This window comes from Panulirus ornatus, chromosome 35, assembly GCF_036320965.1.
Source record: "Panulirus ornatus isolate Po-2019 chromosome 35, ASM3632096v1, whole genome shotgun sequence".
Lineage (NCBI taxonomy): Eukaryota > Metazoa > Arthropoda > Malacostraca > Decapoda > Palinuridae > Panulirus > Panulirus ornatus.
In genome coordinates this window covers 11456061-11477987 of record NC_092258.1, presented here as the reverse complement: position 1 = coordinate 11477987, position 21927 = coordinate 11456061, and the positions used below count along the sequence as shown (strand labels likewise).

General features: G+C 39.5%; 1 protein-coding gene across 4 annotated transcripts in view; it reads left to right on the top strand.

Annotated features, from left to right (window-relative positions):
- The window catches only part of Cnot4 (CCR4-NOT transcription complex subunit 4), a 227774-nt gene that overhangs the window by 7633 nt on the left and 198214 nt on the right, over nt 1–21927 (top strand). For all 4 annotated transcript variants that reach the window (XM_071683029.1, XM_071683026.1, XM_071683028.1 and 1 more), the window contains exons 3-5: nt 1563–1814; nt 8892–9042; nt 20584–20670. In XM_071683029.1, the coding sequence (XP_071539130.1) occupies nt 1597–1814; nt 8892–9042; nt 20584–20670 (456 nt within the window). In that variant the 5' untranslated portion in view covers nt 1563–1596. The remainder of the gene's footprint in view (nt 1–1562; nt 1815–8891; nt 9043–20583; nt 20671–21927) is intronic.

Genomic DNA, 21927 nt, shown 5'->3' with positions numbered 1-21927 from the left:
GCGGGTTTGGATGGTATTGCAGGGGAATATATTAAAAAAGGGGCTGACTGTGTTGTTGATTGGTTGGTGAGAATATTCAGTGTATGTATGACTCATGGTGAAGTGCCTGAGGATTGGCAGAATGCATGCATAATGTCATTGTACAAAGGCAAAGGAGGATAAAGGTGAGTTTTCAAATTACAGAGGTATAAGTTTGTTGAGTATTCCTGGGAAATTATATGGAAGGGTATTTCTTGAGAGGGTGAAGGTATGTACAGAGCATCAGTTTGGGGAAGAGCAGTGTGGTTTCAGAAGTGGTAGAGGATGTGTGGATCGGGTGTTTGCTTTGAAGACTGTATTTGAGAAATACTTAGGAAAACAAATGGATTTGTATGTGGCATAGATCTGGACAAGGCATATGATAGAGTTGAGAGAGATTATTTGTATATGGTATGGGAGGCAATTTGCTGGAAGCATTGAAAAATCTTTATCGGGGATGTAAGGCATGTGTACGAGTAGGAAGAGAGGAAAGTGATTGGTTCCCAGTGAATGTCGGTTTGCGGCAGGGGTGCATGATGTCTCCATGGTTGTTTAATTTGTTTATGGATGGGGTTGTTAGGGAGATGAATGCAAAAGTTTTGGAGAGAGGGGTAAGTATGCAGTCCGTTGTGGATGAGAGGGCTTGGGAAGTGAGTTAGTAATTGTTTGCTGATGATACAGCACTGGTGGCTGATTTGGGTGAGAAGCTGCAGAAGCTGGTGACTGAGTTTGGTAAGGTGTATAAAAGAAAGCTGAGAGCAAATGTGGATATGAGCAAGGTTATTAGGCTCAGTAGGGTTGAGGGACAAGTCAAGTGGGAGGTAAGTTTAGATGTAGAAAGACTGGAGGAAGTGAAGTGTTTTAGATATCTGGGAGTGGATTTGGCTGTGGATGGATCCGTGGAAGTGGAAGTGAGTCACAGGGTTGGAGATGGGGCAAAGGTTCTGGGAGCGTTGAAGAATGTGTGGAAGGCGAGAACGTTATCTTGGAGAGCAAAAATGGGTATGTATGAAGGAATAGTGGTTCCAACAAAGTTATATGGTTGTGAGGTGTGGGCTATAGATAGGGTTGTGCAGAGGAGGGTGGATGTGTTGGAAATGAGATGTTTGAGGACAATGTGATGTGAAGTGGTTTGATCGAGTAAGTAATTAAATGGATGGTAGCTTCCATGCTAATACAGTTTGTTTTGCATTACAGTAAATTATGTTCATTTTAATGCATCAAATTTACATCTTCCCTTGAAGTAGTGTTGACACATCTCTGCTTCATCTATTTTGTTTTCTTTATTATCATCTTTATTTTACTTCCATTTTCTGGTCATTTTGACATGGGTTTACACTTCCATTATTTTACTGATTGTATCCTTGTTTTCTAAGAGATGGACAGATGATTTATTCAGATATGGGCAGATGTGAAATTGGTGTGTCATATTTTTTTCTGAAGCTGTATTTTATAAAACTAGATTGATTCTGGTAAATTGTTACCTGAACTGTATTAGACAACTTGAGAACATGTATTTTAATTGGTTGAATTTTTTCTTTCAGGTGATCCACTATCGTATATAGGATCCCATTGAAAATGTCAGTTCTAAACTTAAGTGAGGATATGGTCGAGTGCCCGCTTTGTATGGAACCTCTGGAAATGGATGACCTAAACTTCTTTCCATGTACTTGTGGCTACCAGATATGTCGTTTCTGTTGGCATCGGATCCGTACAGATGAGAATGGTCTTTGCCCTGCCTGTCGGAAAGCATATCCTGAAAATCCTGCAGACTTCAAGCCTTTATCGCATGAAGAGTATGTGCTTCTGTGTAATGTCTCTAAATAAGTGGTGATAAGTCCACTATCCCTAGGGATAGGGGAGAAAGAGTACTTCTTTTCCCTACATGTCATAGAAGGCGACTAAAAGGGGTGGGAGCGGGTGGCTGGATAGCCTCCCTTCTTGCTTTACTTTTCCAAAAGAAGGAAGAGACATGGGCCAAGTGAGGATTTTTCCTTCTGAGGCTGTCGTTTATTTTTGACGCTACCTCGCTAATGCGGGAAATGGTGAATACGCATGAAAAACAGAAGGGTATTATTTTTTCTGATGCTGCATTTTATAAAACTAAATTGATTCTGGCAAATTGTTACCTGAACTATATTAGATATCTTTAGAACATGTATTTTGATTGGTTGACCATATAATTATGTACAGAAGTGTATTATGTTTTTATTCTGAGGCTGTATTGTATAAAGCTAAATTGATTTGGGCAAATTGTTTCCTGAACTATATTAGACATTGTTAGAACATGTATTTTAATTGGTTGAATTTTTTTCTTTCAGGTGATCCATATTGTAGCATTTTACCCCCTTCTTCCTCTTTTCATTTTCCTTTTTAACTTTCTTTCATGCTGGTGCTCTTCTATATATATTGTTAGTAGATATATCAGTATGAAAGGGGAATGACAATTTTGTTGATGGGTTAGTCAGAATTTTCTTTGTATGTATGGATCATAGTGAGGTGCCTGAGGATTGGTGGAATGCATGTATAATGTCATTGTATAAAGGCATGGGAAATAGATGTGAACGTTCAAACTACAGAGGTATGTTTGTTAAGTTTACCTGGTAAATTCTATGGGAGAGTTGTGATTGAGAGGGAGTTGTGTATAAAGCATTAGACTTGGGAGGAGCAGTGTGGTTTCAGGAGTGATTTAGGATATGCGGATCAGTTTTTGATTAAAGAATGTTTGAGGAATACTTAAATGAACAGAAAAATTCATATGTGGCATTTACGGGTTTGGAGAAAGCATATAGTAAGGTTGATAGAGATCCCTTGTGGAATATCTTATGGAAATGAATGATGTGGGAGAGAAACTTCTAGAGGCAGTTTTTACCATGAGGGTAAAGCATTTGTATTAGTAGGTAGAGAGCAGAGCAAGTGGTTCCTTGTGAAGGTTGAGGTGTGATGTCCCCATGGCTGTTTAATTCGTTTATGGACAGCGTGGTGAGGGAGATGAGTGTAAGGGTTATGGAGAGAGGGGCGAGTCAGAAGTGGATGAGTAGGCCTGGGAAGTGTTACTCGTTTTCTGACGACACATCACTAGTTTCAGATTCGAGTGGAAAATTGTAGAAGTTGGTGCCCAAATTTGGGAGGGTATGTGAAGACAGGAAGTTGAGAGTGAATGTGAATGAAAGCAAGTTTTTTTTAGGTTTTGTTGGGCAGAGGGACAGTTTAATTGGGGTGTGAGTTTACATGGACGAAATTTGGATAAGTGAAATTTTTTAGGTATCTGGGAGTGGACATGGCCGCAAATGGAACCATAGAAGCAGAAGTAAGGGACAGGGTGGGTAAGGGGGCTGAAAGTTTTAGGAACATTTTGGACAGAGAGGTTTATATCTGAGGGCAAAAATTGGTTGGTTAAAGGCATAATGAAAGTTTTACTATTTTGCATGGATGTGAGCCATGGGTTGTAAATGAGGATATTTGGAGGAAGGTGCATGTGTTGGAAGTGAAATGTTTGAGGACATTATGTGGTACAAAATGGTTTGATTAAGTAATGGATGGGTAAGGATAGGTGTGTTAAAATGAGTGTGGTTGAGAGAATTGAAGTGTGTGCTGAAATGATTTGGACGTTGAAGAAAATGAGTGAGGAGAGGTTGACAGAGAGGATATTTGTGTCTACAGGGGAGGTTAACATTGAGGATATGTGTGTCCAAAGTGGAGGGAACTAGATGAAGTGGGGAAACAAATTTGGAGATGGTTGGATAGAGTGGAAAATATGTTGCATGATTTGGGACAGAACATGCAGGAGGGTGAAAGGCATGCAGAGGGTAGAGTGAATTAAAGTAGTGTGGAATAGAGAGGAGTGATATGTTTTCAATGAACTGAACCAGAACATGCAAAGCATTCAGGGGAAACCCCTGAAAGGTCTGTGAGGTCTGATTTGGATAGGTGGCTAAGGTTTTAGTGCATGACACATGGTAACCAGAGAATCGATGCGAGTAAATGAGGCCTTTCTTTGATATTTATGCTACCTCACTAATGTGGGAATTGGTGACCAAGTATGAAAGAAAGAGTAAATTGAAAAGATGGATTACCATTTGCAACTGAATTGAAAACCCAACATCAGTGGGAATGAACAAGTGTAAAGGTTATGCTGAATGAGTTGTAAGTTTCTAAAAGTTCACTTTTATCTAAAGCATCTCTAGTGATCAAGTTAAAACCTTCAAAATAGCTAATAAGTAATTTTGTTTGTTTTTGCTCTGTCCCATATGTTAGTGTTTCCATTAATTTGGGTTGGATCAAGTTTATACATTTAATCAGCTCGCTCACATATTGTTTATTTGTTGTGTGTATGTGTACAGATTCCCCCATAGTCTGAGCATTTTCTCATTATCCATATTAATTTGATTCATTGAGGCTAACATCTTTATTCAGTCCTGTTGCATGTAGAATTCCTCCATTGCACAGTTGTTTAGATTATCTTTAGTATTAATGCTTTACTCACTCACATAATCAGAACATTTCAGTGATTTTCACTTATTCTTTCTATATATCTGTATTCCTGATGCCAATTCTCTCTGGGAACTCCTCAAGTGGGTTGCCATGGTTAGAGTCATTATAACTGGAGGTTATTGGTGGTACACACCAGAGTTGCCAATTTAATGACTTTGGCACTAGGTCTCGAGATATTCATTAAATTCTATCATTTTTTTCAGCGGTTAGCGACATAGCAAAAATCTAGAGATTTTCAGAAATATATGGTGACAATTCTAGAGAGATTTGTATTTGTTAGATTTTGTTGGTTAGAAATGAATATCAAAATGTATAGAGTATATCAGTTATGTGAAATATGGTTTCTTAAATTCTGTATGGCTAGACTGGTTGTCAGACGTGTCCAGTACCTGTCCGTTTGGCATTTGATTCTCTTCCATCCAGAGTCTTATTTGCCAGTACACCAGTATCACAAACCAAGGAGTAACAAGTCTCGTTGCTTCCTTCATTTTGGTCATACTCTTACGAGCGATTGGAAATGGGCAAGATACAGTATACTTAACATTTTGGCAAGGAATGGCTCAAAGATGATAGATTTAAAAAATGGCTGCTTGAGGCCTCTGGTGATGAAAATAAGGATTTTGCAAATATTGTAAGTGTAATGTTTCTACCAGAATTCGCAACTTAGAGAAGCACAGTGAGACGAACAAACAAAGCGGAGGAGCCAGTCTGCCAGCATACAGAGACAAACTGTCCTACCATTCAAGAATGTTGGTGAATCAAAGAAAGTTGAAGGAACTCTGTCCATGTTTGTAGCAGAGCATTACTCTGTTTGTGTAGGGGATCACTTAAGTGTGCAAAGTGTTTCAGTGACAGTAAAGCTAGTAGTGAATTAGAATTAAAAAGGTTGAAGTGCTGGTGACAGAAAATTTAGTTTGATTATCAGTGAGAGTAACAATGTTGCTATCTCAAAGATTCTGGGAATTTCCATTAGATATTTCTCTAGTTTGCTGAAGTGTATTGCTTCAAAATTTTTGGATTTAGTTCAACTAAAAGAGTGTAATGCACAATTTGTGAATCAATCAAAATTTCATTCCACAAAATTGGCTTAGAAATGCAAAACCTACTAGTGCTTTGAACAGATAACACCTCTTTAATGACTGGGGTTAACAGTGGAGTGTTTGTAAGATGGAAAGCTGAAGTACCCTATCTGCAGCTAATTAGATGTGTGTGCCATTCAATTCATCTAGCTGTTTCACATGTTGCATGTGAAACATTGCGATGAAAGTATGAGTTTATGATCAAAGAGACGTATAACTGGTTTTCCCAGTCATATCTGCATCAAATGAAATGCAAACAGATGTATGAAACAACCAATGATGGTTTACCACTTGAGCCAGACTAGGTAGTTTTCTGTTGAGCTTGCTGTGGTTAGAATCCTGAAATGATGGATTGAGCTTAAAACAGTTCCAAATAGCAAGGTCAGAAGAACGATGTTACACAGTAGAGCTGTTGCACTCTGTGTTCAATGATTAACAAATTCATGCAGTTCTCTTATTTTTCAAACCAGTACTTGGAGAGGTACAAGCTGTCGACAAGAATTTTAAAGCAGAAATGCAGGACCCAACAAAATGGCTGGAAGTCTAGTTTTATTGATTTATTCCGTAGGATCAAAGATAGTAGTCTCAGGAAAGTAATGATGAATTGCGAAGTGATTGAAGAACATTTGAATCCGAGGCCTCGCATGGGTTTTGAGTTTCAAAAGGAATTTGCTGAGGGCAAATGTTCCCCGACAGATGAAAGTCACAAATGAAAAATATGCATAAAGTTTGTCATTGAACTAATAAAACATCATCTCCAATATTTGCCTGACAATATTCGTGTATTGCAGTCGCTTTCAAACCTGGTATAATCGAGTTGGCAAGGTTGTTTATGGAGAATGCACGTTCCCTTACTCAGATTGATTTCCAGTGGAAGAAATTACATCATGTAGCCTGAACAGAAACTTCTAGCACATAAATTTCTGGTCAGAAGTAGCAAACTACATAGATGCTGCAGATGAAAATCCATACCTGAATCCATTTGAAATGGCTCTCTCTGCATTATCTTTGCCACATTCCAACACTGACATAGAGTGCACATTTAGCAGTATGAACTTGAAATCAAAGTTTTGCAGTAAAATGAAGCTATCAACACTTAAAGCAATTCTTTCAATAAGATATGGGTTAAAAGAGATGTAACATAAGCTGTACAAACTACAAGATACCAAGTGATATTTTAAGAAAAATGGGTACACTGGAATCACCACTTTGGATTAAGCAAACACATCACAGGCTTCCAGCAGTAGACCTCTTCATACAAATGATGACTGTGGGGAGGAAGACTTTGCTTATTACATATTAAGCATCATTATTCATTCAGAGGTTATGATAGAATCATTAATCAATGATTTTTTTTCATGCATTCAACTTAGTGTCAATATAACACAGTTACAGCCAAATGAAGAAAGGGGGGGTGAGATAATACTGTGTAGTGACTTTTGATGAAGGGTTTAGGCACATTCTAGTAACCTTTAGGGAGCAGTCTAGCAACATTTGGAAATTTGAGTTGGCAACTCTGGTACTTACACACACAGACGCACACACAGACAGACAGACAGACAGACACACACACACACACACACACACACACACACACACACACACACACACACACACACACTCGTATTAAACTAGAACAAAAGCAGATAATGAAGATGAGCCACAGTGAATGTAAACTTATTGTAGCGTGCTTCTTGGCCATATATACAATAAATCAAACATAAACATCTCCAAAAACCAAGCAGATTGTCTTTAACCCTTAAACAGTGACATGCATCTGAAATGACACATCCAGTACAAAAAGAAAATTCCTTACAGAGTATTCCTTTACCATACAATGTTGAAGAAAATGCCCCAAAAAGTACATAAGGATTATGGTTTTTTTTTGGTGTAATTTTTTTCTACATACACCAAAACACATTACACATTTGAGCTTTTATTTCCATTTATGAATTACAAGACTCTTATGGTATTCCTTGGGGAAGTTTAAAAGGTGCATATTACTGGAGGTAGATTTCCTGAAAGTACAAATTACTTGACACATTTTATGAATTTTTTAATTTTCTGTTCTCTAATGCATAGTTACCTCTCTATCACACTAGTCACTGATGAAGCAACTTCCCCTCCTCCTCTGTCAGTAATGGTGTTCCTCAGTGTTCTGTCGTGTCTTTCTTTTCTTGATAAAGAATTTCTCTTTTACTACAAACCCTATTCTGTCTTATGCTGATGATTTCACTTTACCAGCTTCAACTCCCTTTTCCTGCTGTCTTCCTTATACTCTTTCTCATACTGATCATATTTTCTTTCAGACCTGTGCATGATCTTACAGTAAGATAAGAGTAACCTTGTAAAATTTGTGTTCAAATACAGTTTCTCCTTATATCTCATTATAAGAATCATGTATTTCCCTCTTGTTTGATTTCAGAACACCACAATTCAACCTTGTAATAACTTAAACATGCGAGGCATGACCATCTTCTCTACTTCTCTGGAATCTCCTCATAATCAGCTTCCCACAAGCTGTTAATGTGTATAGTTACCTTAAATGTTCTTGTGATGAGTTATTTCATATTTACAGGAGTTTTATTTGCCCAAGTATGGAATGTTGCTCACATCTCTGGATTGGCTTATCCCCCATCTCTCAACAAGAATGGAAGCACAAGTCTTCCATGTCCTTGATTTTCCTAGCATCACCTTTCTCCAAACTTCCCTTTCCATTTCCCATGGTGTTGCTGCTCACACTTTATAGATATAATTTGCCGTTCTCGTGTATTGTCTGTGTGTGTCCTCGCCTCCAAGGTTTAGACTCATTACACATGTTTGGCTCCTGCTTCACACAGGTCCTGTGTGGAATCCATCAACTTGAGGATTGGATGTTGTGACACCTCCTGGTTCCTTCAAACAACTAAGCTTTGGAATTCTCTTCTTTCTTTTTCTTTGTATGAATTTTCTTCCTTTAAGAGGCAGGTCTACAAACACATCCATAACCTTGATTAATTGTTTTTTTTTTGTTTTACTTTTGTCTTTCACTGGAGATGGCCTCAGTTGGGGCATGTTGTGCTGTTTTCACTATAAAAAACTTAATTTTTCTTAATTCAAGAAAGTGTTTTATTAGAGATTTCATATTTGCAGTGCTTCTTCAGTGTGCCACTTCCAGATTTCTGTAGGGATATTGGTCTATATAGTAATTAAAGAACTCATTATATTGCAGTGTTGGTCTGTAGTTTAGTATGTTATTTGCTGCTAAATTTTAAGGTGATGGAAATAAGTGTCTAGGCTAATGTGTTTGTTTTGTTTTAGGTTGCAGCGAATAAAACAGGAAAAGCGTCAGAAGGATGCACAACGTAAACAAAAGGTGACAGAGAACCGTAAGCACCTAGCCAATGTTCGGGTTGTGCAGAAAAACCTTGTCTTTGTGGTTGGCCTCTCGGCACGGTTAGCTGATGCAGAGGTAGGTTTTGTTTTCAAAAGAGCATTGTATTATTGAAATATTATGCACATCTGGAGAAATAGAGGAAAAAAAAGTGATGTGTATATCATGTTTCCTGTAGCCTGGACATATTTTATAAATTATTTTGTACTGTCTACATTTGTAGATGTGGTTGGATTTTTGAGAAAGGGATAATGTTATAACCCATCATCCATTTGCTTTTAAGTAGTCAAATTTAAACCTGTGACGATTTTGAAACTTCCTCAGTTTCCTTTACAACAAAATATGTCTGCTACATTCACTTCTTTAGCCTACTATTCTGCTGAATCTTTGGCTAACTGCTTATCTGATTGTTTAATGCAAGTGCAGTTTGGTGATATGTACTGCTATAAGACTAGCATTTTTAGATTTCTTGATGATCGGGTATTTTTAGATAAGAATTTCATGTTTTGAAGTGATTTGTATTGTCTCATTCTAATGTATAAGTATATATAAAAATGCTTTCAGAATGCTTTTGAATGATCTAAATCAGTCAGACTGCTCTTTCTTCCTTTGAGGATTGGGAATAAGCATATCAAGTTTGTTAAGAAAATGGGTTTTATGTGAAACTATTCTTTTAACCTTTGACATCTCCAAAGCATTTGACAGGGTGTGGCATAAGTGTTTGTTTAAACTTTTTTTTTTCTTGGTTTCAGTGCTTGTGTTAGTTCTCTATTGCATAATTTCCACTCAAGCTGTTCCATCATATTAGTAGTTGATGTTGCAACTTCTCCTCCTATTCTATCAGTATTGGTGTTCCTTAGGATTTGCCCTATTACCTACTGTCTTTTGTCTAAGGAAATGATCTCTCTTGTACTTATCACCCTTTTGTTATTTATCATATATTTTTTATTCCTTCAAACATACCCATTTTTGCTTTCCGAGATAATGTTCTCAACTTCCACGCATTCTTCAAGGCTCCCAGGATTTTCGCCCCCTCCCCCACCCTATGATTCACTTCCGCTTCCATGGTTCCATCTGCTGCCAGATCCACTCCCAGATATCTAAAACACTTTACTTCCTCCAGTTTTTCTCCATTCAAACTTACCTCCCAATTGACTTGACCCTCAACCCTACTGTACCTAATAACCTTGCTCTTATTCACATTTACTCTTAACTTTCTTCTTTCACACACTTTACCAAACTCAGTCACCAGCTTCTGAAGTTTCTCACATGAATAAGCCACCAGCGCTGTATCATCAGCGAACAACAACTGACTCACTTCCCAAGCTCTCTCATCCACAACAGACTTCATACTTGCCCCTCTTTCCAAAACTCTTGCATTCACCTCCCTAACAACCCTATCCATCAACAAATTAAACAACCATGGAGACATCACACACCCCTGCCGCAAACCTACATTCACTGAGAACCAATCACTTTCCTCTCTTCCTACATGTACACATGCCTTACATCCTCGATAAAAACTTTTCAGTGCTTCTAACAACTTGCCTCCCACACCATATATTCTTAATACCTTCCACAGAGCATCTCTATCAACTCTATCATATGCCTTCTCCAGATCCATAAATGCTACATACAAATCCATTTGCTTTTCTAAGTATTTCTCACATACATTCTTCAAAGCAAACACCTGATCCACACATCCTCTACCACTTCTGAAACCACACTGCTCTTCCCCAATCTGATGCTCTGTACATGTCTTCACCCTCTCAATCAATACCCTCCCATACAATTTACCAGGAATACTCAACAATGTTGTATGGTTGCGAGGCGTGGGCTATGGATAGAGTTGTGCGTAGGAGGGTGGATGTGCTGGAAATGAGATGTTTGAGGACAATGTGTGGTGTGAGGTGGTTTGATCGAGTAAGTAATGTAAGGGTAAGAGAGATGTGTGGAAATAGAGAGCGTGGTTGAGAGAGCAGAAGATGGTGTTTTGAAATGGTTTGGGCACATGGAGAGAATGAGTGAGGAAAGATTGACCAAGAGGATATATGTGTCAGAGGTGGAGGGAACGAGAAGTGGGAGACCAAATTGGAGGTGGAAAGTGGAGTGAAAAAGATTTTGAGTGATTGGGGCCTGAACATGCAGGAGGGTGAAAGGCGAGCAAGGAATAGAGTGAATTGGATCGATGTGGTATACTGGGGTTGACATGCTGTCAGAGGATTAAATCAGGGCATGTGAAGCGTCTGGGGTAAACCATGGAAAGTTGTGTGGGGCCTGGATGTGGAAAGGTAGCTGTGGTTTCGGGCATTATTGCATGACAGGTGGCGATGGGAATGAATAAAGGCAGACAGTGTGAATTGTGTGCATGGGTCTATATGTATGTGTCTGTGTGTGTATATATATGTGTACATTGAGATGTATAGGTATGTATATTTGCGTGTGTGGACGTGTATGTATATACATGTGTATAGGGGTGGGTTGGGCCATTTCTTTCGTCTGTTTCCTTGCGCTACCTCGCAGACGCGGGAGACAGCGACAAAGCAAAATGAAAATAATAGAATAAAAATATTTTATTATATTTAAGCGCCGTCTCCTGCATCAGGGAAGTAGCACAAGGAAACAGACAAGGAATGGCCCAACTCACCCACCTACACATGTACATACATAAATGCCCACACATGCACATACATATACATTTCAAGGTATACATACATATATATGCCCAGACATACATATATACACATGTACATATCCATACTTGCTGCTTTCATTTATTCCTGTCGTCACCCTGCCTCACACAAAAAATAGCATCCCCCCCTCCAGCGAGGCAGCGCCAGGAACAGACAAAAAGGGCCACATTCGTTCACACTCGGTCTCTGTCATGTGTAATGCACCAAAACCACAGCTCCCTATACACATCCAGGCCCCACCGACCTATCCATGGTTTACCCCAGATGCTTCACATCCCCTGGTTCAATCCATTGACAGCACTTTGACCCCAGTATACCACATAGTTCCAAGTCACTATGTTCCTTGCACGCTTTCACCCTCCTCTATGTTCAGGCTCTTATTGCTTAAAATCCTTTTCACTCCATCCTTCCACCTCCAGTTTGGTCTCCTGCTTCTCCTTGTTCCCTCCACCTCTGACACATATATCCTCTTTGTCAATCTTTCCTCACTTATTCTATCCATGTGTCCAAACCTTTTCAGTACACGCTCTTCTGCTCTCTCAACCACACACTATTATTATCTTGCATCTTTCTAACTCTTTCATTACTTACTCGATCAAACCACCTCACACCACATATTGTCCTCAAACATTTCATATCCAACACATCCACCCTCCTCCACACAACCCTATCTATAGCCCATGCCTCGCAACCATACTTATACACATAAACATAGGTATATGTTCCCATGAGTCCATGGGGAAATTAAAACACGATAAGTTCTCAGTGCACTTTCGTATAATAATCACATCATCAGGGGAGACATGAGAGAAATGTAAGTCAGTTGATATACATTGAAGAGACGAAGCTAGGACGCCATTTGGTAAACATGTTTACCAAATGGCATCCTAGTTTCGTCTCTTAGATGTATATCAACTGACTTATATTTCTCTCTTGTGTCTCCCCTGATGATGTGATTATTACACGAAAGTGCACTTGGGAACTTATCGTGTTTCATTTTCCCTTTGGACTCGTGGGAATATCTTGATCACACACTAATTTGTGATCCTTTCCAATATGTGTATGTGCGTGTATGGTTGCGAGGCATTGGCCATAGATAGAGTTGAGCGGAGGAGGGTGAATGTGCTGGAAATGAGATGTTTGAGGATGATATGTGGTGTGAGGTGGTTTGATCAAGTAAGTAATGAAAGGGTGAGAAAGATGTGATAATAATAGTGTGGTTGAGAGAGCAGAAGAGGGTATCTTGAAATGGTTTGGTCACATGGAGAGAATGAGTGAGGAAAGATTTGTCAAGAGGATATATGTGTCAGAGGTGGAGGGAAAGAGAAGTGGGAGACCAAATTGGAGGTGGAAAGATGGAGTGAAAAAGATTTTGAGTGATCGGCCTAAACATGCAGGAGGGTGAATGGCGTGCGAGGAATAGAGTGAATTGGAATGATGTGGTATACTGGGGTCGACATGCTGTCAGTGGATTGAACCAGGGCATGTGAAGCATCTGGGGTAAACCATGGAAAGTTCTATGGTGCCTGGATGTGGAAAGGGAGCTGTGGTTTCGGTGCATTATACATGACAGCTAGTGTGAACGAATGTGGCCTTTGTTGTCTTTTCCTAGCGCTACCTCGCGCACATTTTGGGGGAGGGGGTTGTTATTTCATGTGTGGCGAGGTGGCAATGGGAATGAATAAGGGCTGACAGTATGAATTATGTATTTATATTTTATTTATTTTATTATACTTTGTCGCTGTCTCCCGCGTTTGCGAGGTAGCGCAAGGAAACAGACGAAAGAAATGGCCCAACCCCCCCCCCCCCCATACACATGTATATACATACGTCCACACATGCAAATATACATACCTACACAGCTTTCCATGGTTTACCCCAGACGCTTCACATGCCTTGATTCAATCCACTGACAGCACGTCAACCCCGGTATACCACATCGCTCCAATTCACTCTATTCCTTGCCCTCCTTTCACCCTCCTGCATGTTCAGGCCCCGATCACACAAAATCTTTTTCACTCCATCTTTCCACCTCCAATTTGGTCTCCCTCTTCTCCTCGTTCCCTCCACCTCCGACACATATATCCTCTTGGTCAATCTTTCCTCACTCATTCTCTCCATGTGCCCAAACCACTTCAAAACACCCTCTTCTGCTCTCTCAACCACGCTCTTTTTATTTCCACACATCTCTCTTACCCTTACGTTACTCACTCGATCAAACCACCTCACACCACACATTGTCCTCAAACATCTCATTTCCAGCACATCCATCCTCCTGCGCACAACTCTATCCATAGCCCACGCCTCGCAACCATACAACATTGTTGGAACCACTATTCCTTCAAACATACCCATTTTTGCTTTCCGAGATAATGTTCTCGACTTCCACACATTCTTCAAGGCCCCCAGAATTTTCGCCCCCTCCCCCACCCTATGATCCACTTCCGCTTCCATGGTTCCATCCGCTGCCAGATCCACTCCCAGATATCTAAAACACTTCACTTCCTCCAGTTTTTCTCCATTCAAACTCACCTCCCAATTGACTTGACCCTCAACCCTACTTTACCTAATAACCTTGCTCTTATTCACATTTACTCTTAACTTTCTTCTTCCACACACTTTACCAAACTCAGTCACCAGCTTCTGCAGTTTCTCACATGAATCAGCCACCAGTGCTGTATCATCAGCGAACAACAACTGACTCACTTCCCAAGCTCTCTCATCCCCAACAGACTTCATACTTGCCCCTCTTTCCAAAACTCTTGCATTTACCTCCCTGACAACCCCATCTATAAACAAATTAAACAACCATGGAGACATCACACACCCCTGAATTATGTACATGTGTATATATGTGTCTGTGTGTGTATATATATGTATACGTTGATATGTATAGGTGTGTATATTTGCATATGTGGACGTGTATGTATATACATGTGTATGTTGGTGGGTTGGGCCATTTCTTTCGTCTGTTTCCTTGCGCTACCTTGCTAACACGGGAGACAGCGACAAACCAATAATAAAAATGAAATAAATAAAATGTTTGTGTATGTATATGTATGTATACATTGAAATGTATAGGTAGGTATATGTGCGCGGGTGGGCGTTTATGTATATACATGTGTATGTGGGTGGGTTGGGCCATTCTTTCATCTGTTTCCTTGCTCTACGTCGCTAACGTGGGAGACAGCGACTAAGTATAATATAAACAAAAATGAATGTATTTATTTATTTGTTTAACTTATGGGATTTATCAATGAAAGAGCTAGGGTACTTTAAATTAGGTCCAGTAGAATATATCCTCTCAAACTCATCATGAATAAACTCTGGACTGCAAAGAAATCATTTTATAGAGTTAAACCCAAACCTCCCATTGACACAAAGAATCTTTTAGTTCTCCCTTTTAATAATAACTGTACTTTTCTTCACATGTTGCTTAAATCCTTTAATGTAAATGTTGCCTTCAGCAACAATGATACTATAAAGAATACCTTAATCAGGGACTCGCCAGAAAATTCTCCTGGATGCATCTATAAAGTGCCATGTAGAAATTGATAAGTTTTATGTTGGGCAGACTGGTAAGGATATTTCTGTTAGACTTAAGCGACATAGATATAGTATAAGAAAAGGACAAGAATCGTATGCCTTGTTTAATCACGTTAAAAGCTATGATCATTGTATTGACAGGAGTAATGCCATCTCGGTTATTAACTCTAACTCCAGTACCACGAGAAATATCATTGAATCTTGTTATTGAATACACAAAGAATTATAACCTTAATATTAGTGAAGGTCTGCACAAATTGGATACCTTTATTGTTAAAATTTGCAAACAATTCTTCTTCTTGTCCACATAATTAGTTTATAATAGGCTCGTTGTCTGTCTTGGACAATCACTTGTTTACCAAATGGCTTCCTAGCTATGTCTCTTCATTGTATATCAACTGACTGTTATATTTCTTTCTTGTAACTCCCCTGATGATGTGATTATTACACGAAAGTGCACTTTGGAACATCGTGTTTCATTTTCCCAATGGACTCGTAGAAATATACTTTGTCACGCACAAAATTGTGATCCTTTCCTAGTGCTACCTCGCGCGTGCGTGGGGAAAGGGGGGTGCCATTTCATTTGTGGCCGGATGGCGATGGGAATAGATGAAGGCAGCAAGTATGAATACGTACATGTGTATATTAAGAGTAAATGTGAATAAGAGCAAGATTATGAGGTACAGTAGGGTTGACGGTCAAGTCAATTGGGAGGTAAGTTTGAATGGAGAAAAACTGGAGGAAGTAAAGTGTTTTAGATATCTGGGAGTGGATCTGGCAGCGGATGGAAACATGGAAGCGGAAGTGGATCATAGGGTGGGGGAGGGGGCGAAAATCCTGGGAGCCTTGAAGAATGTGTGGAAGTCGAGAACATTATCTCGGAAAGCAAAAATGGGTATGTTTGAAGGAATAGTGGTTCCAACAATGTTGTATGGTTGCGAGGCGTGGGCTATGGATAGAGTTGTGTGCAGGAGGATGGATGTGCTGGAAATGAGATGTTTGAGGACAATGTGTGGTGTGAGGTGGTTTGATCGAGTAAGTAACGTAAGGGTAAGAGAGATGTGTGGAAATAAAAAGAGCGTGGTTGAGAGAGCAGAAGAGGGTGTTTGGGCACATGGAGAGAATGAGTGAGGAAAGATTGACCAAGAGGATATATATGTCGGAGGTGGAGGGAACGAGAAGAAGTGGGAGACCAAATTGGAGGTGGAAAGATGGAGTAAATAAGATTTTGTGTGATCGGGGCCTGAACATGCAGGAGGGTGAAAGGAGGGCAAGGAATAGAGTGAATTGGATCGATGTGGTATACCGGGGTTGACGTGCTGTTAGTGGATTGAATCAGGGCATGTGAAGCATCTGGGGTAAACCATGGAAAGCTGTGTAGGTATGTATATTTGCGTGTGTGGACGTATGTATATACATGTGTATGGGGGTGGGTTGGGCCATTTCTTTCGTCTGTTTCCTTGTGGTACCTCGCAAACGCAGGAGACAGCAACAAAGCAAAAAAAAAAAAAAAAAAAAAGTATATTTGTGTATGTATATGTATATATATACATTGAAATGTATATGTATGTATATGTGCGTATGTGGACGTGCATGTGTATATATGTGTACATGGGTGGGTTGGGCCATTCTTTTGCCTGCTTCCTTGCGCTATGTCACTAATGCTGGAGACATCTCTCTTACCCTTTCATTGCTTACTCGATCAAACCACCTCACACCACATATTTTCCTCAAACATCTCATTTCCAACACATCCACCCTCCTCCGCACAACTCTATCTATAGACCATGCCTCGCAACCATATAACATTGTTGGAACCACTATTCCTTTAAACATACCCATTTTTGCTTTCCGAGATAATGTTCTCGCCTTCCACACATTTTTTTCAACGCTACCAGAACTTTCGCCCCCTCCCCCACCCTATGACTCACTCCTACTTCCATGGTTCCATCTACCAAATCCACTCCCAGATATCTAAAACACTTCACTTCCTCCAGTTTTTCTCCATTCAAACTTACCTCCCAATTGACTTGTCCCTCAACCCTACTGTACCTAATATCCTTGCTCTTATTCATATTTACTCTCAGCTTTCTTCTTTCACACACTTTACCTAACTCTGTCAGCTTTTGCAGTTTCTCACCTGAATCGGCCACCAGCGCTGTATCATCAGCAAACAACAACTGACTCACTTCCCAAGCTCTCTCATCCACAACAGACTGCATACTTGCCTCTCTTTCCAAAACTCTTGCATTCACCTCCCTAACAACCCCATCCATAAACAAATTGAACAACCATGGAGACATCATGCACCTCTGCTTCAAACTGAACTTCACTGAGAACCAATCACCTTCCTCTCTTCCTACTCATACACATGCCTTACATCCTCGATGAAAACTTTTCACTGCTTCTAACAACTTGCCTCCCACACCATATATTCTTAATACCTTCCACAGAGCATCTCTATCAACTCTATCATATGCCTTCTCCAGATCCATAAATGGTACATACAAATCCATTTGTTTTTCTAAGTATTTCTCATACATTCTTCAAAGCAAACAACTGATCCCTACATCCTCTACCACTTCTGAAACCACACTGCTCTTCCCCAATCTGATGCTCTGTACATGCGTTCAGCCTCTAAATCAGTACCCTCCCATATAATTTCCCAGGAATACTCAACAAACTTATACCTCTGTGTAATTTGAGCACTCGCCTTTATCCCCTTTGCCTTTGTATAGTGGCACTATGCAAGCATTCCGCCAATCCTCAGGCACCTCACCATGAGTCATACATACATTAAATAACCTTACCAACCAGCCAACAACACAGTCACCCCCTTTTTTAATAAATTCCACTGCAATACCCTCCAAACCTGCTGCCTTGCCGGCTTTCATCTTCCGCAAAGCTTTTACTACCTCTTCTCTGTTTACCAAATCATTCTCTCCTACCTTCTCACTTTGCACACCACCTCGACCAAAACACCCTATATCTGCTACTCTGTCACCAAACACATTCAACAAACCTTCAAAATACTCACTCCATCTCCTTCTCACATCACCACTTCTTGTTATCACCTCATTAGCCCCCTTCACTGATGTTCCCATGTGTTCCCTTGTTATGCACTTTATTTACCTCCTTCCTAAACATCTTTTTTATCTCCTTAAAATTTAATGATACTCTCTCACCCCAACTCTCATTTGCCCTCTTTTTCACTTCTTGCACCTTTCTCTTGACCTCCTGTCTCTTTCTTTTATACATCTCCCAGTCATTTTCATTATTTCCTTACAAAATAATATTCACAAAGATAACTTTACTTGTATTCTGCACAAGAAATCTTTTCATAATTTTTCTGTTTGATAATTGATTTTGACTTGTTTTAGAAAAAAATTATTTTGATAACATACGATATTTCGATATCAGTGTTAAATCCTTTGTCACCCATTAAAATGCATTCATAGTTACTGGAGTTCTCAGTAGGTGTTTTTGATACCAAAACAGTCAACATGGCAACCATCCTGATTATCAGCAGGTGTTAGAGTATAATGTAATGAAATAAAAGGTATATTCATTATATATAGAATACCATTCTGTATATGAATACATGTGGAAACATTAGCAAGAAGAACTATATACAGGAAACAACACTTAAGGCTATACTTAGTGATGTGCCCAGTTGCTCATAGTCAAGGGTATCTATGGTTATTTAGTTTAAGAAACAGTTCACCAAAGTATTTCTTGCATATGATAGGTATAGTAAAGTATTTTGAATACTACTACAGTGTTTCTAGAGGTCTAAGTGAAAATATTTGGCCCTGAAGGGGATGCTTGAGGGCCTAGGAACATATCCTACATTCTTTCATAAGGTTAAATGCTGTGAATGTCATTTCTGTTAATGTTGCAGTTTCAGTAATGGAACCACAATGTTAAGCAAGTACCTGCTGTAATTTTACAGATCACAAAATATAAGTAATCATCATTTGTAGAGATTATCCTTTATTGCCATCATCCTCTTATGTGGGCCCTGCAGCAACTGCCCCTGGGGGTCGTATGCCAACCCTTTTTCAGGGACCACGTCAGCTATGGTGGCCGTGCCTAATGTTTGTTACGGGAAGGTGTAATGAAGGACAGGGCTTGGGACGTTTCTGGTGAAGATGTTAGAAGGGTGATTGGGAATCATTTCAATGATAGTGTATTATATATATATTTTTTTTTTTATTATACTTTGTCGCTGTCTCCCGCGTTTGCGAGGTAGCGCAAGGAAACAGACGAAAGAAATGGCCCAACCCCCCCCCCATACACATGTATATACATACGTCCACACACGCAAATATACATACCTACACAGCTTTCCATGGTTTACCCCCAGACGCTTCACATGCCTTGATTCAATCCACTGACAGCACGTCAACCCCGGTATACCACATCGCTCCAATTCACTCTATTCCTTGCCCTCCTTTCACCCTCCTGCATGTTCAGGCCCCGATCACACAAAATCTTTTTCACTCCATCTTTCCACCTCCAATTTGGTCTCCCTCTTCTCCTCGTTCCCTCCACCTCCGACACATATATCCTCTTGGTCAATCTTTCCTCACTCATTCTCTCCATGTGCCCAAACCACTTCAAAACACCCTCTTCTGCTCTCTCAACCACGCTCTTTTTATTTCCACACATCTCTCTTACCCTTACGTTACTCACTCGATCAAACCACCTCACACCACACATTGTCCTCAAACATCTCATTTCCAGCACATCCATCCTCCTGCGCACAACTCTATCCATAGCCCACGCCTCGCAACCATACAACATTGTTGGAACCACTATTCCTTCAAACATACCCATTTTTGCTTTCCGAGATAATGTTCTCGACTTCCACACATTCTTCATGAATTGAGATTTTAGTCTTGTTTGGCAAATCAACTAAAAACACTGGACATATGCTGAGGATGTTTGTAAGTTGAAGAGGTCATATGTACCTGATCCACCCCATTACAGTGGGATTGGATGAATGGTTTGATGAAAATGCTGTCTTTACAGTAGCTTGTAGGTTTAATAACCTTTTTTGATATTCTCTTTGATTAATGATTGAGCAGAGGTTAAACATTTTATTTTTTATCTTTTGACCAAAATTTTAAAAGTTTAGGGAATTTTTTTCTAAAGTCATATCCTTCAAGTAAATGAACTGGTTCCCAAGTTAATCAATAATAACAAGATATGATGATTTTTACTATTATGCAAGGGAAAGTTTTACTGAAATTAGTTGAATCGATATCTTGAATATTCTAAAAAGAATTTAAAGTTAGGAGTGTCATTTTGAAAATTTTCTCTTTACTCTTAAACTCTATTTATGACTGTGTGATTGAAAGATTGTTTTCTTTTGCAGACATTAAAGAAGCCTGAGTACTTTGGGAAATTCGGAAAAATACATAAAGTCGTAATAAACCACAGCACGAGTTACGCTGGATCTCAGGTAAGCGGATGTAGAATTTTTCTTTGCAGTATAATAATAAAAAGAGCTCACACACATGGACACCCACAGAGTCATTAGTGAAAGGGGCATTTCCACAGATGTAGAAGAGGGTAAATGTGCCTACATTCATGAGAGGTGATCAGGAAGACACAAAACTGTTGAGTGTGGTTTTTAAAGCATTGGAAAAGTCAGTCCGAAAGCAGTTGAATGACTGCTTTAGAGTAAAAAGCTTTCTAACTGGAAGACACTATTGTTTAGGGATAAGGAGTTCATGTATGACCAATCTTAAGACATCTTGACAGGGTGAGTTCCATCTAAGAGAGGGATTGTTGAACTGTGTTCTTGGACTGTTAGAGTCTTTGATACTCTTCCTGATCAGAGGATGATAAGAAATTTTGAATTCGCTAGCAGGAATAAGGGAAGGGTTCCTTCACTGGGTAGACTGTTATATATTGAAGGGGAGCAAAATATACAGATGAGAGGTGCATCATCAAAGTGGGCTAGGGATACATTTGGTGTGCTTCTGAGCTGTTTTGGGCCTATGGCTATTCTTGGTGTATGTAAATAACTTGTCTGATGGACTGGAATCATATTTTGAGATGTTTTTGGACATTTCTAAGGTCATGAGGAAAATAGTCCTTGGTGACTTGGACAGACTAAAATTGGACCGATGAATGGATGATTAGATTGAAGTAAATGAGGATGGGAGAAACTGAAAGAAGGCTTTGGTGTGAGTATTACTTTGCAGGAAAAATAATTACAGAATATGCATGTGAAATGGCTTGGGGTCAACATTGTGCCTGATCTATAATTAGCACTACACATTAGGATAATTGTGATGTAGGCGAGCTGCCTGCTGGCAAATTTAAGAATTGCTCTCAGGTATGAGGACAAGTTTATGCTTGGTAGAAGGAATTTTATTGTGAATTGAAATGACAAACAACTTGTGGAGTTGTGTGCAGAAAGACTGGTGAATAGAGAATGCCTGGTTTAAAGGAGGAACAAACATAAGTCTAGATTGGTAAGTAAGAGAGATTGAAAGCAGGCATTATTGAGTACATATTGATTAGAAATCATGCATTTTAGAGATTCTTAGATGTGAATGTGCTGATAGGGAAGCTGTGGAGATGTCAGTTTGCAATTTGATGTAGATGAGAATGAAGATTTTTGGTGGCTTTAGGAAAAGAGGAAATATGAATGGAAAGAGTGTGGTGAGGTAAGTGACCTTGAAATAGAGGCTTGTGTGAAGAGAGATAA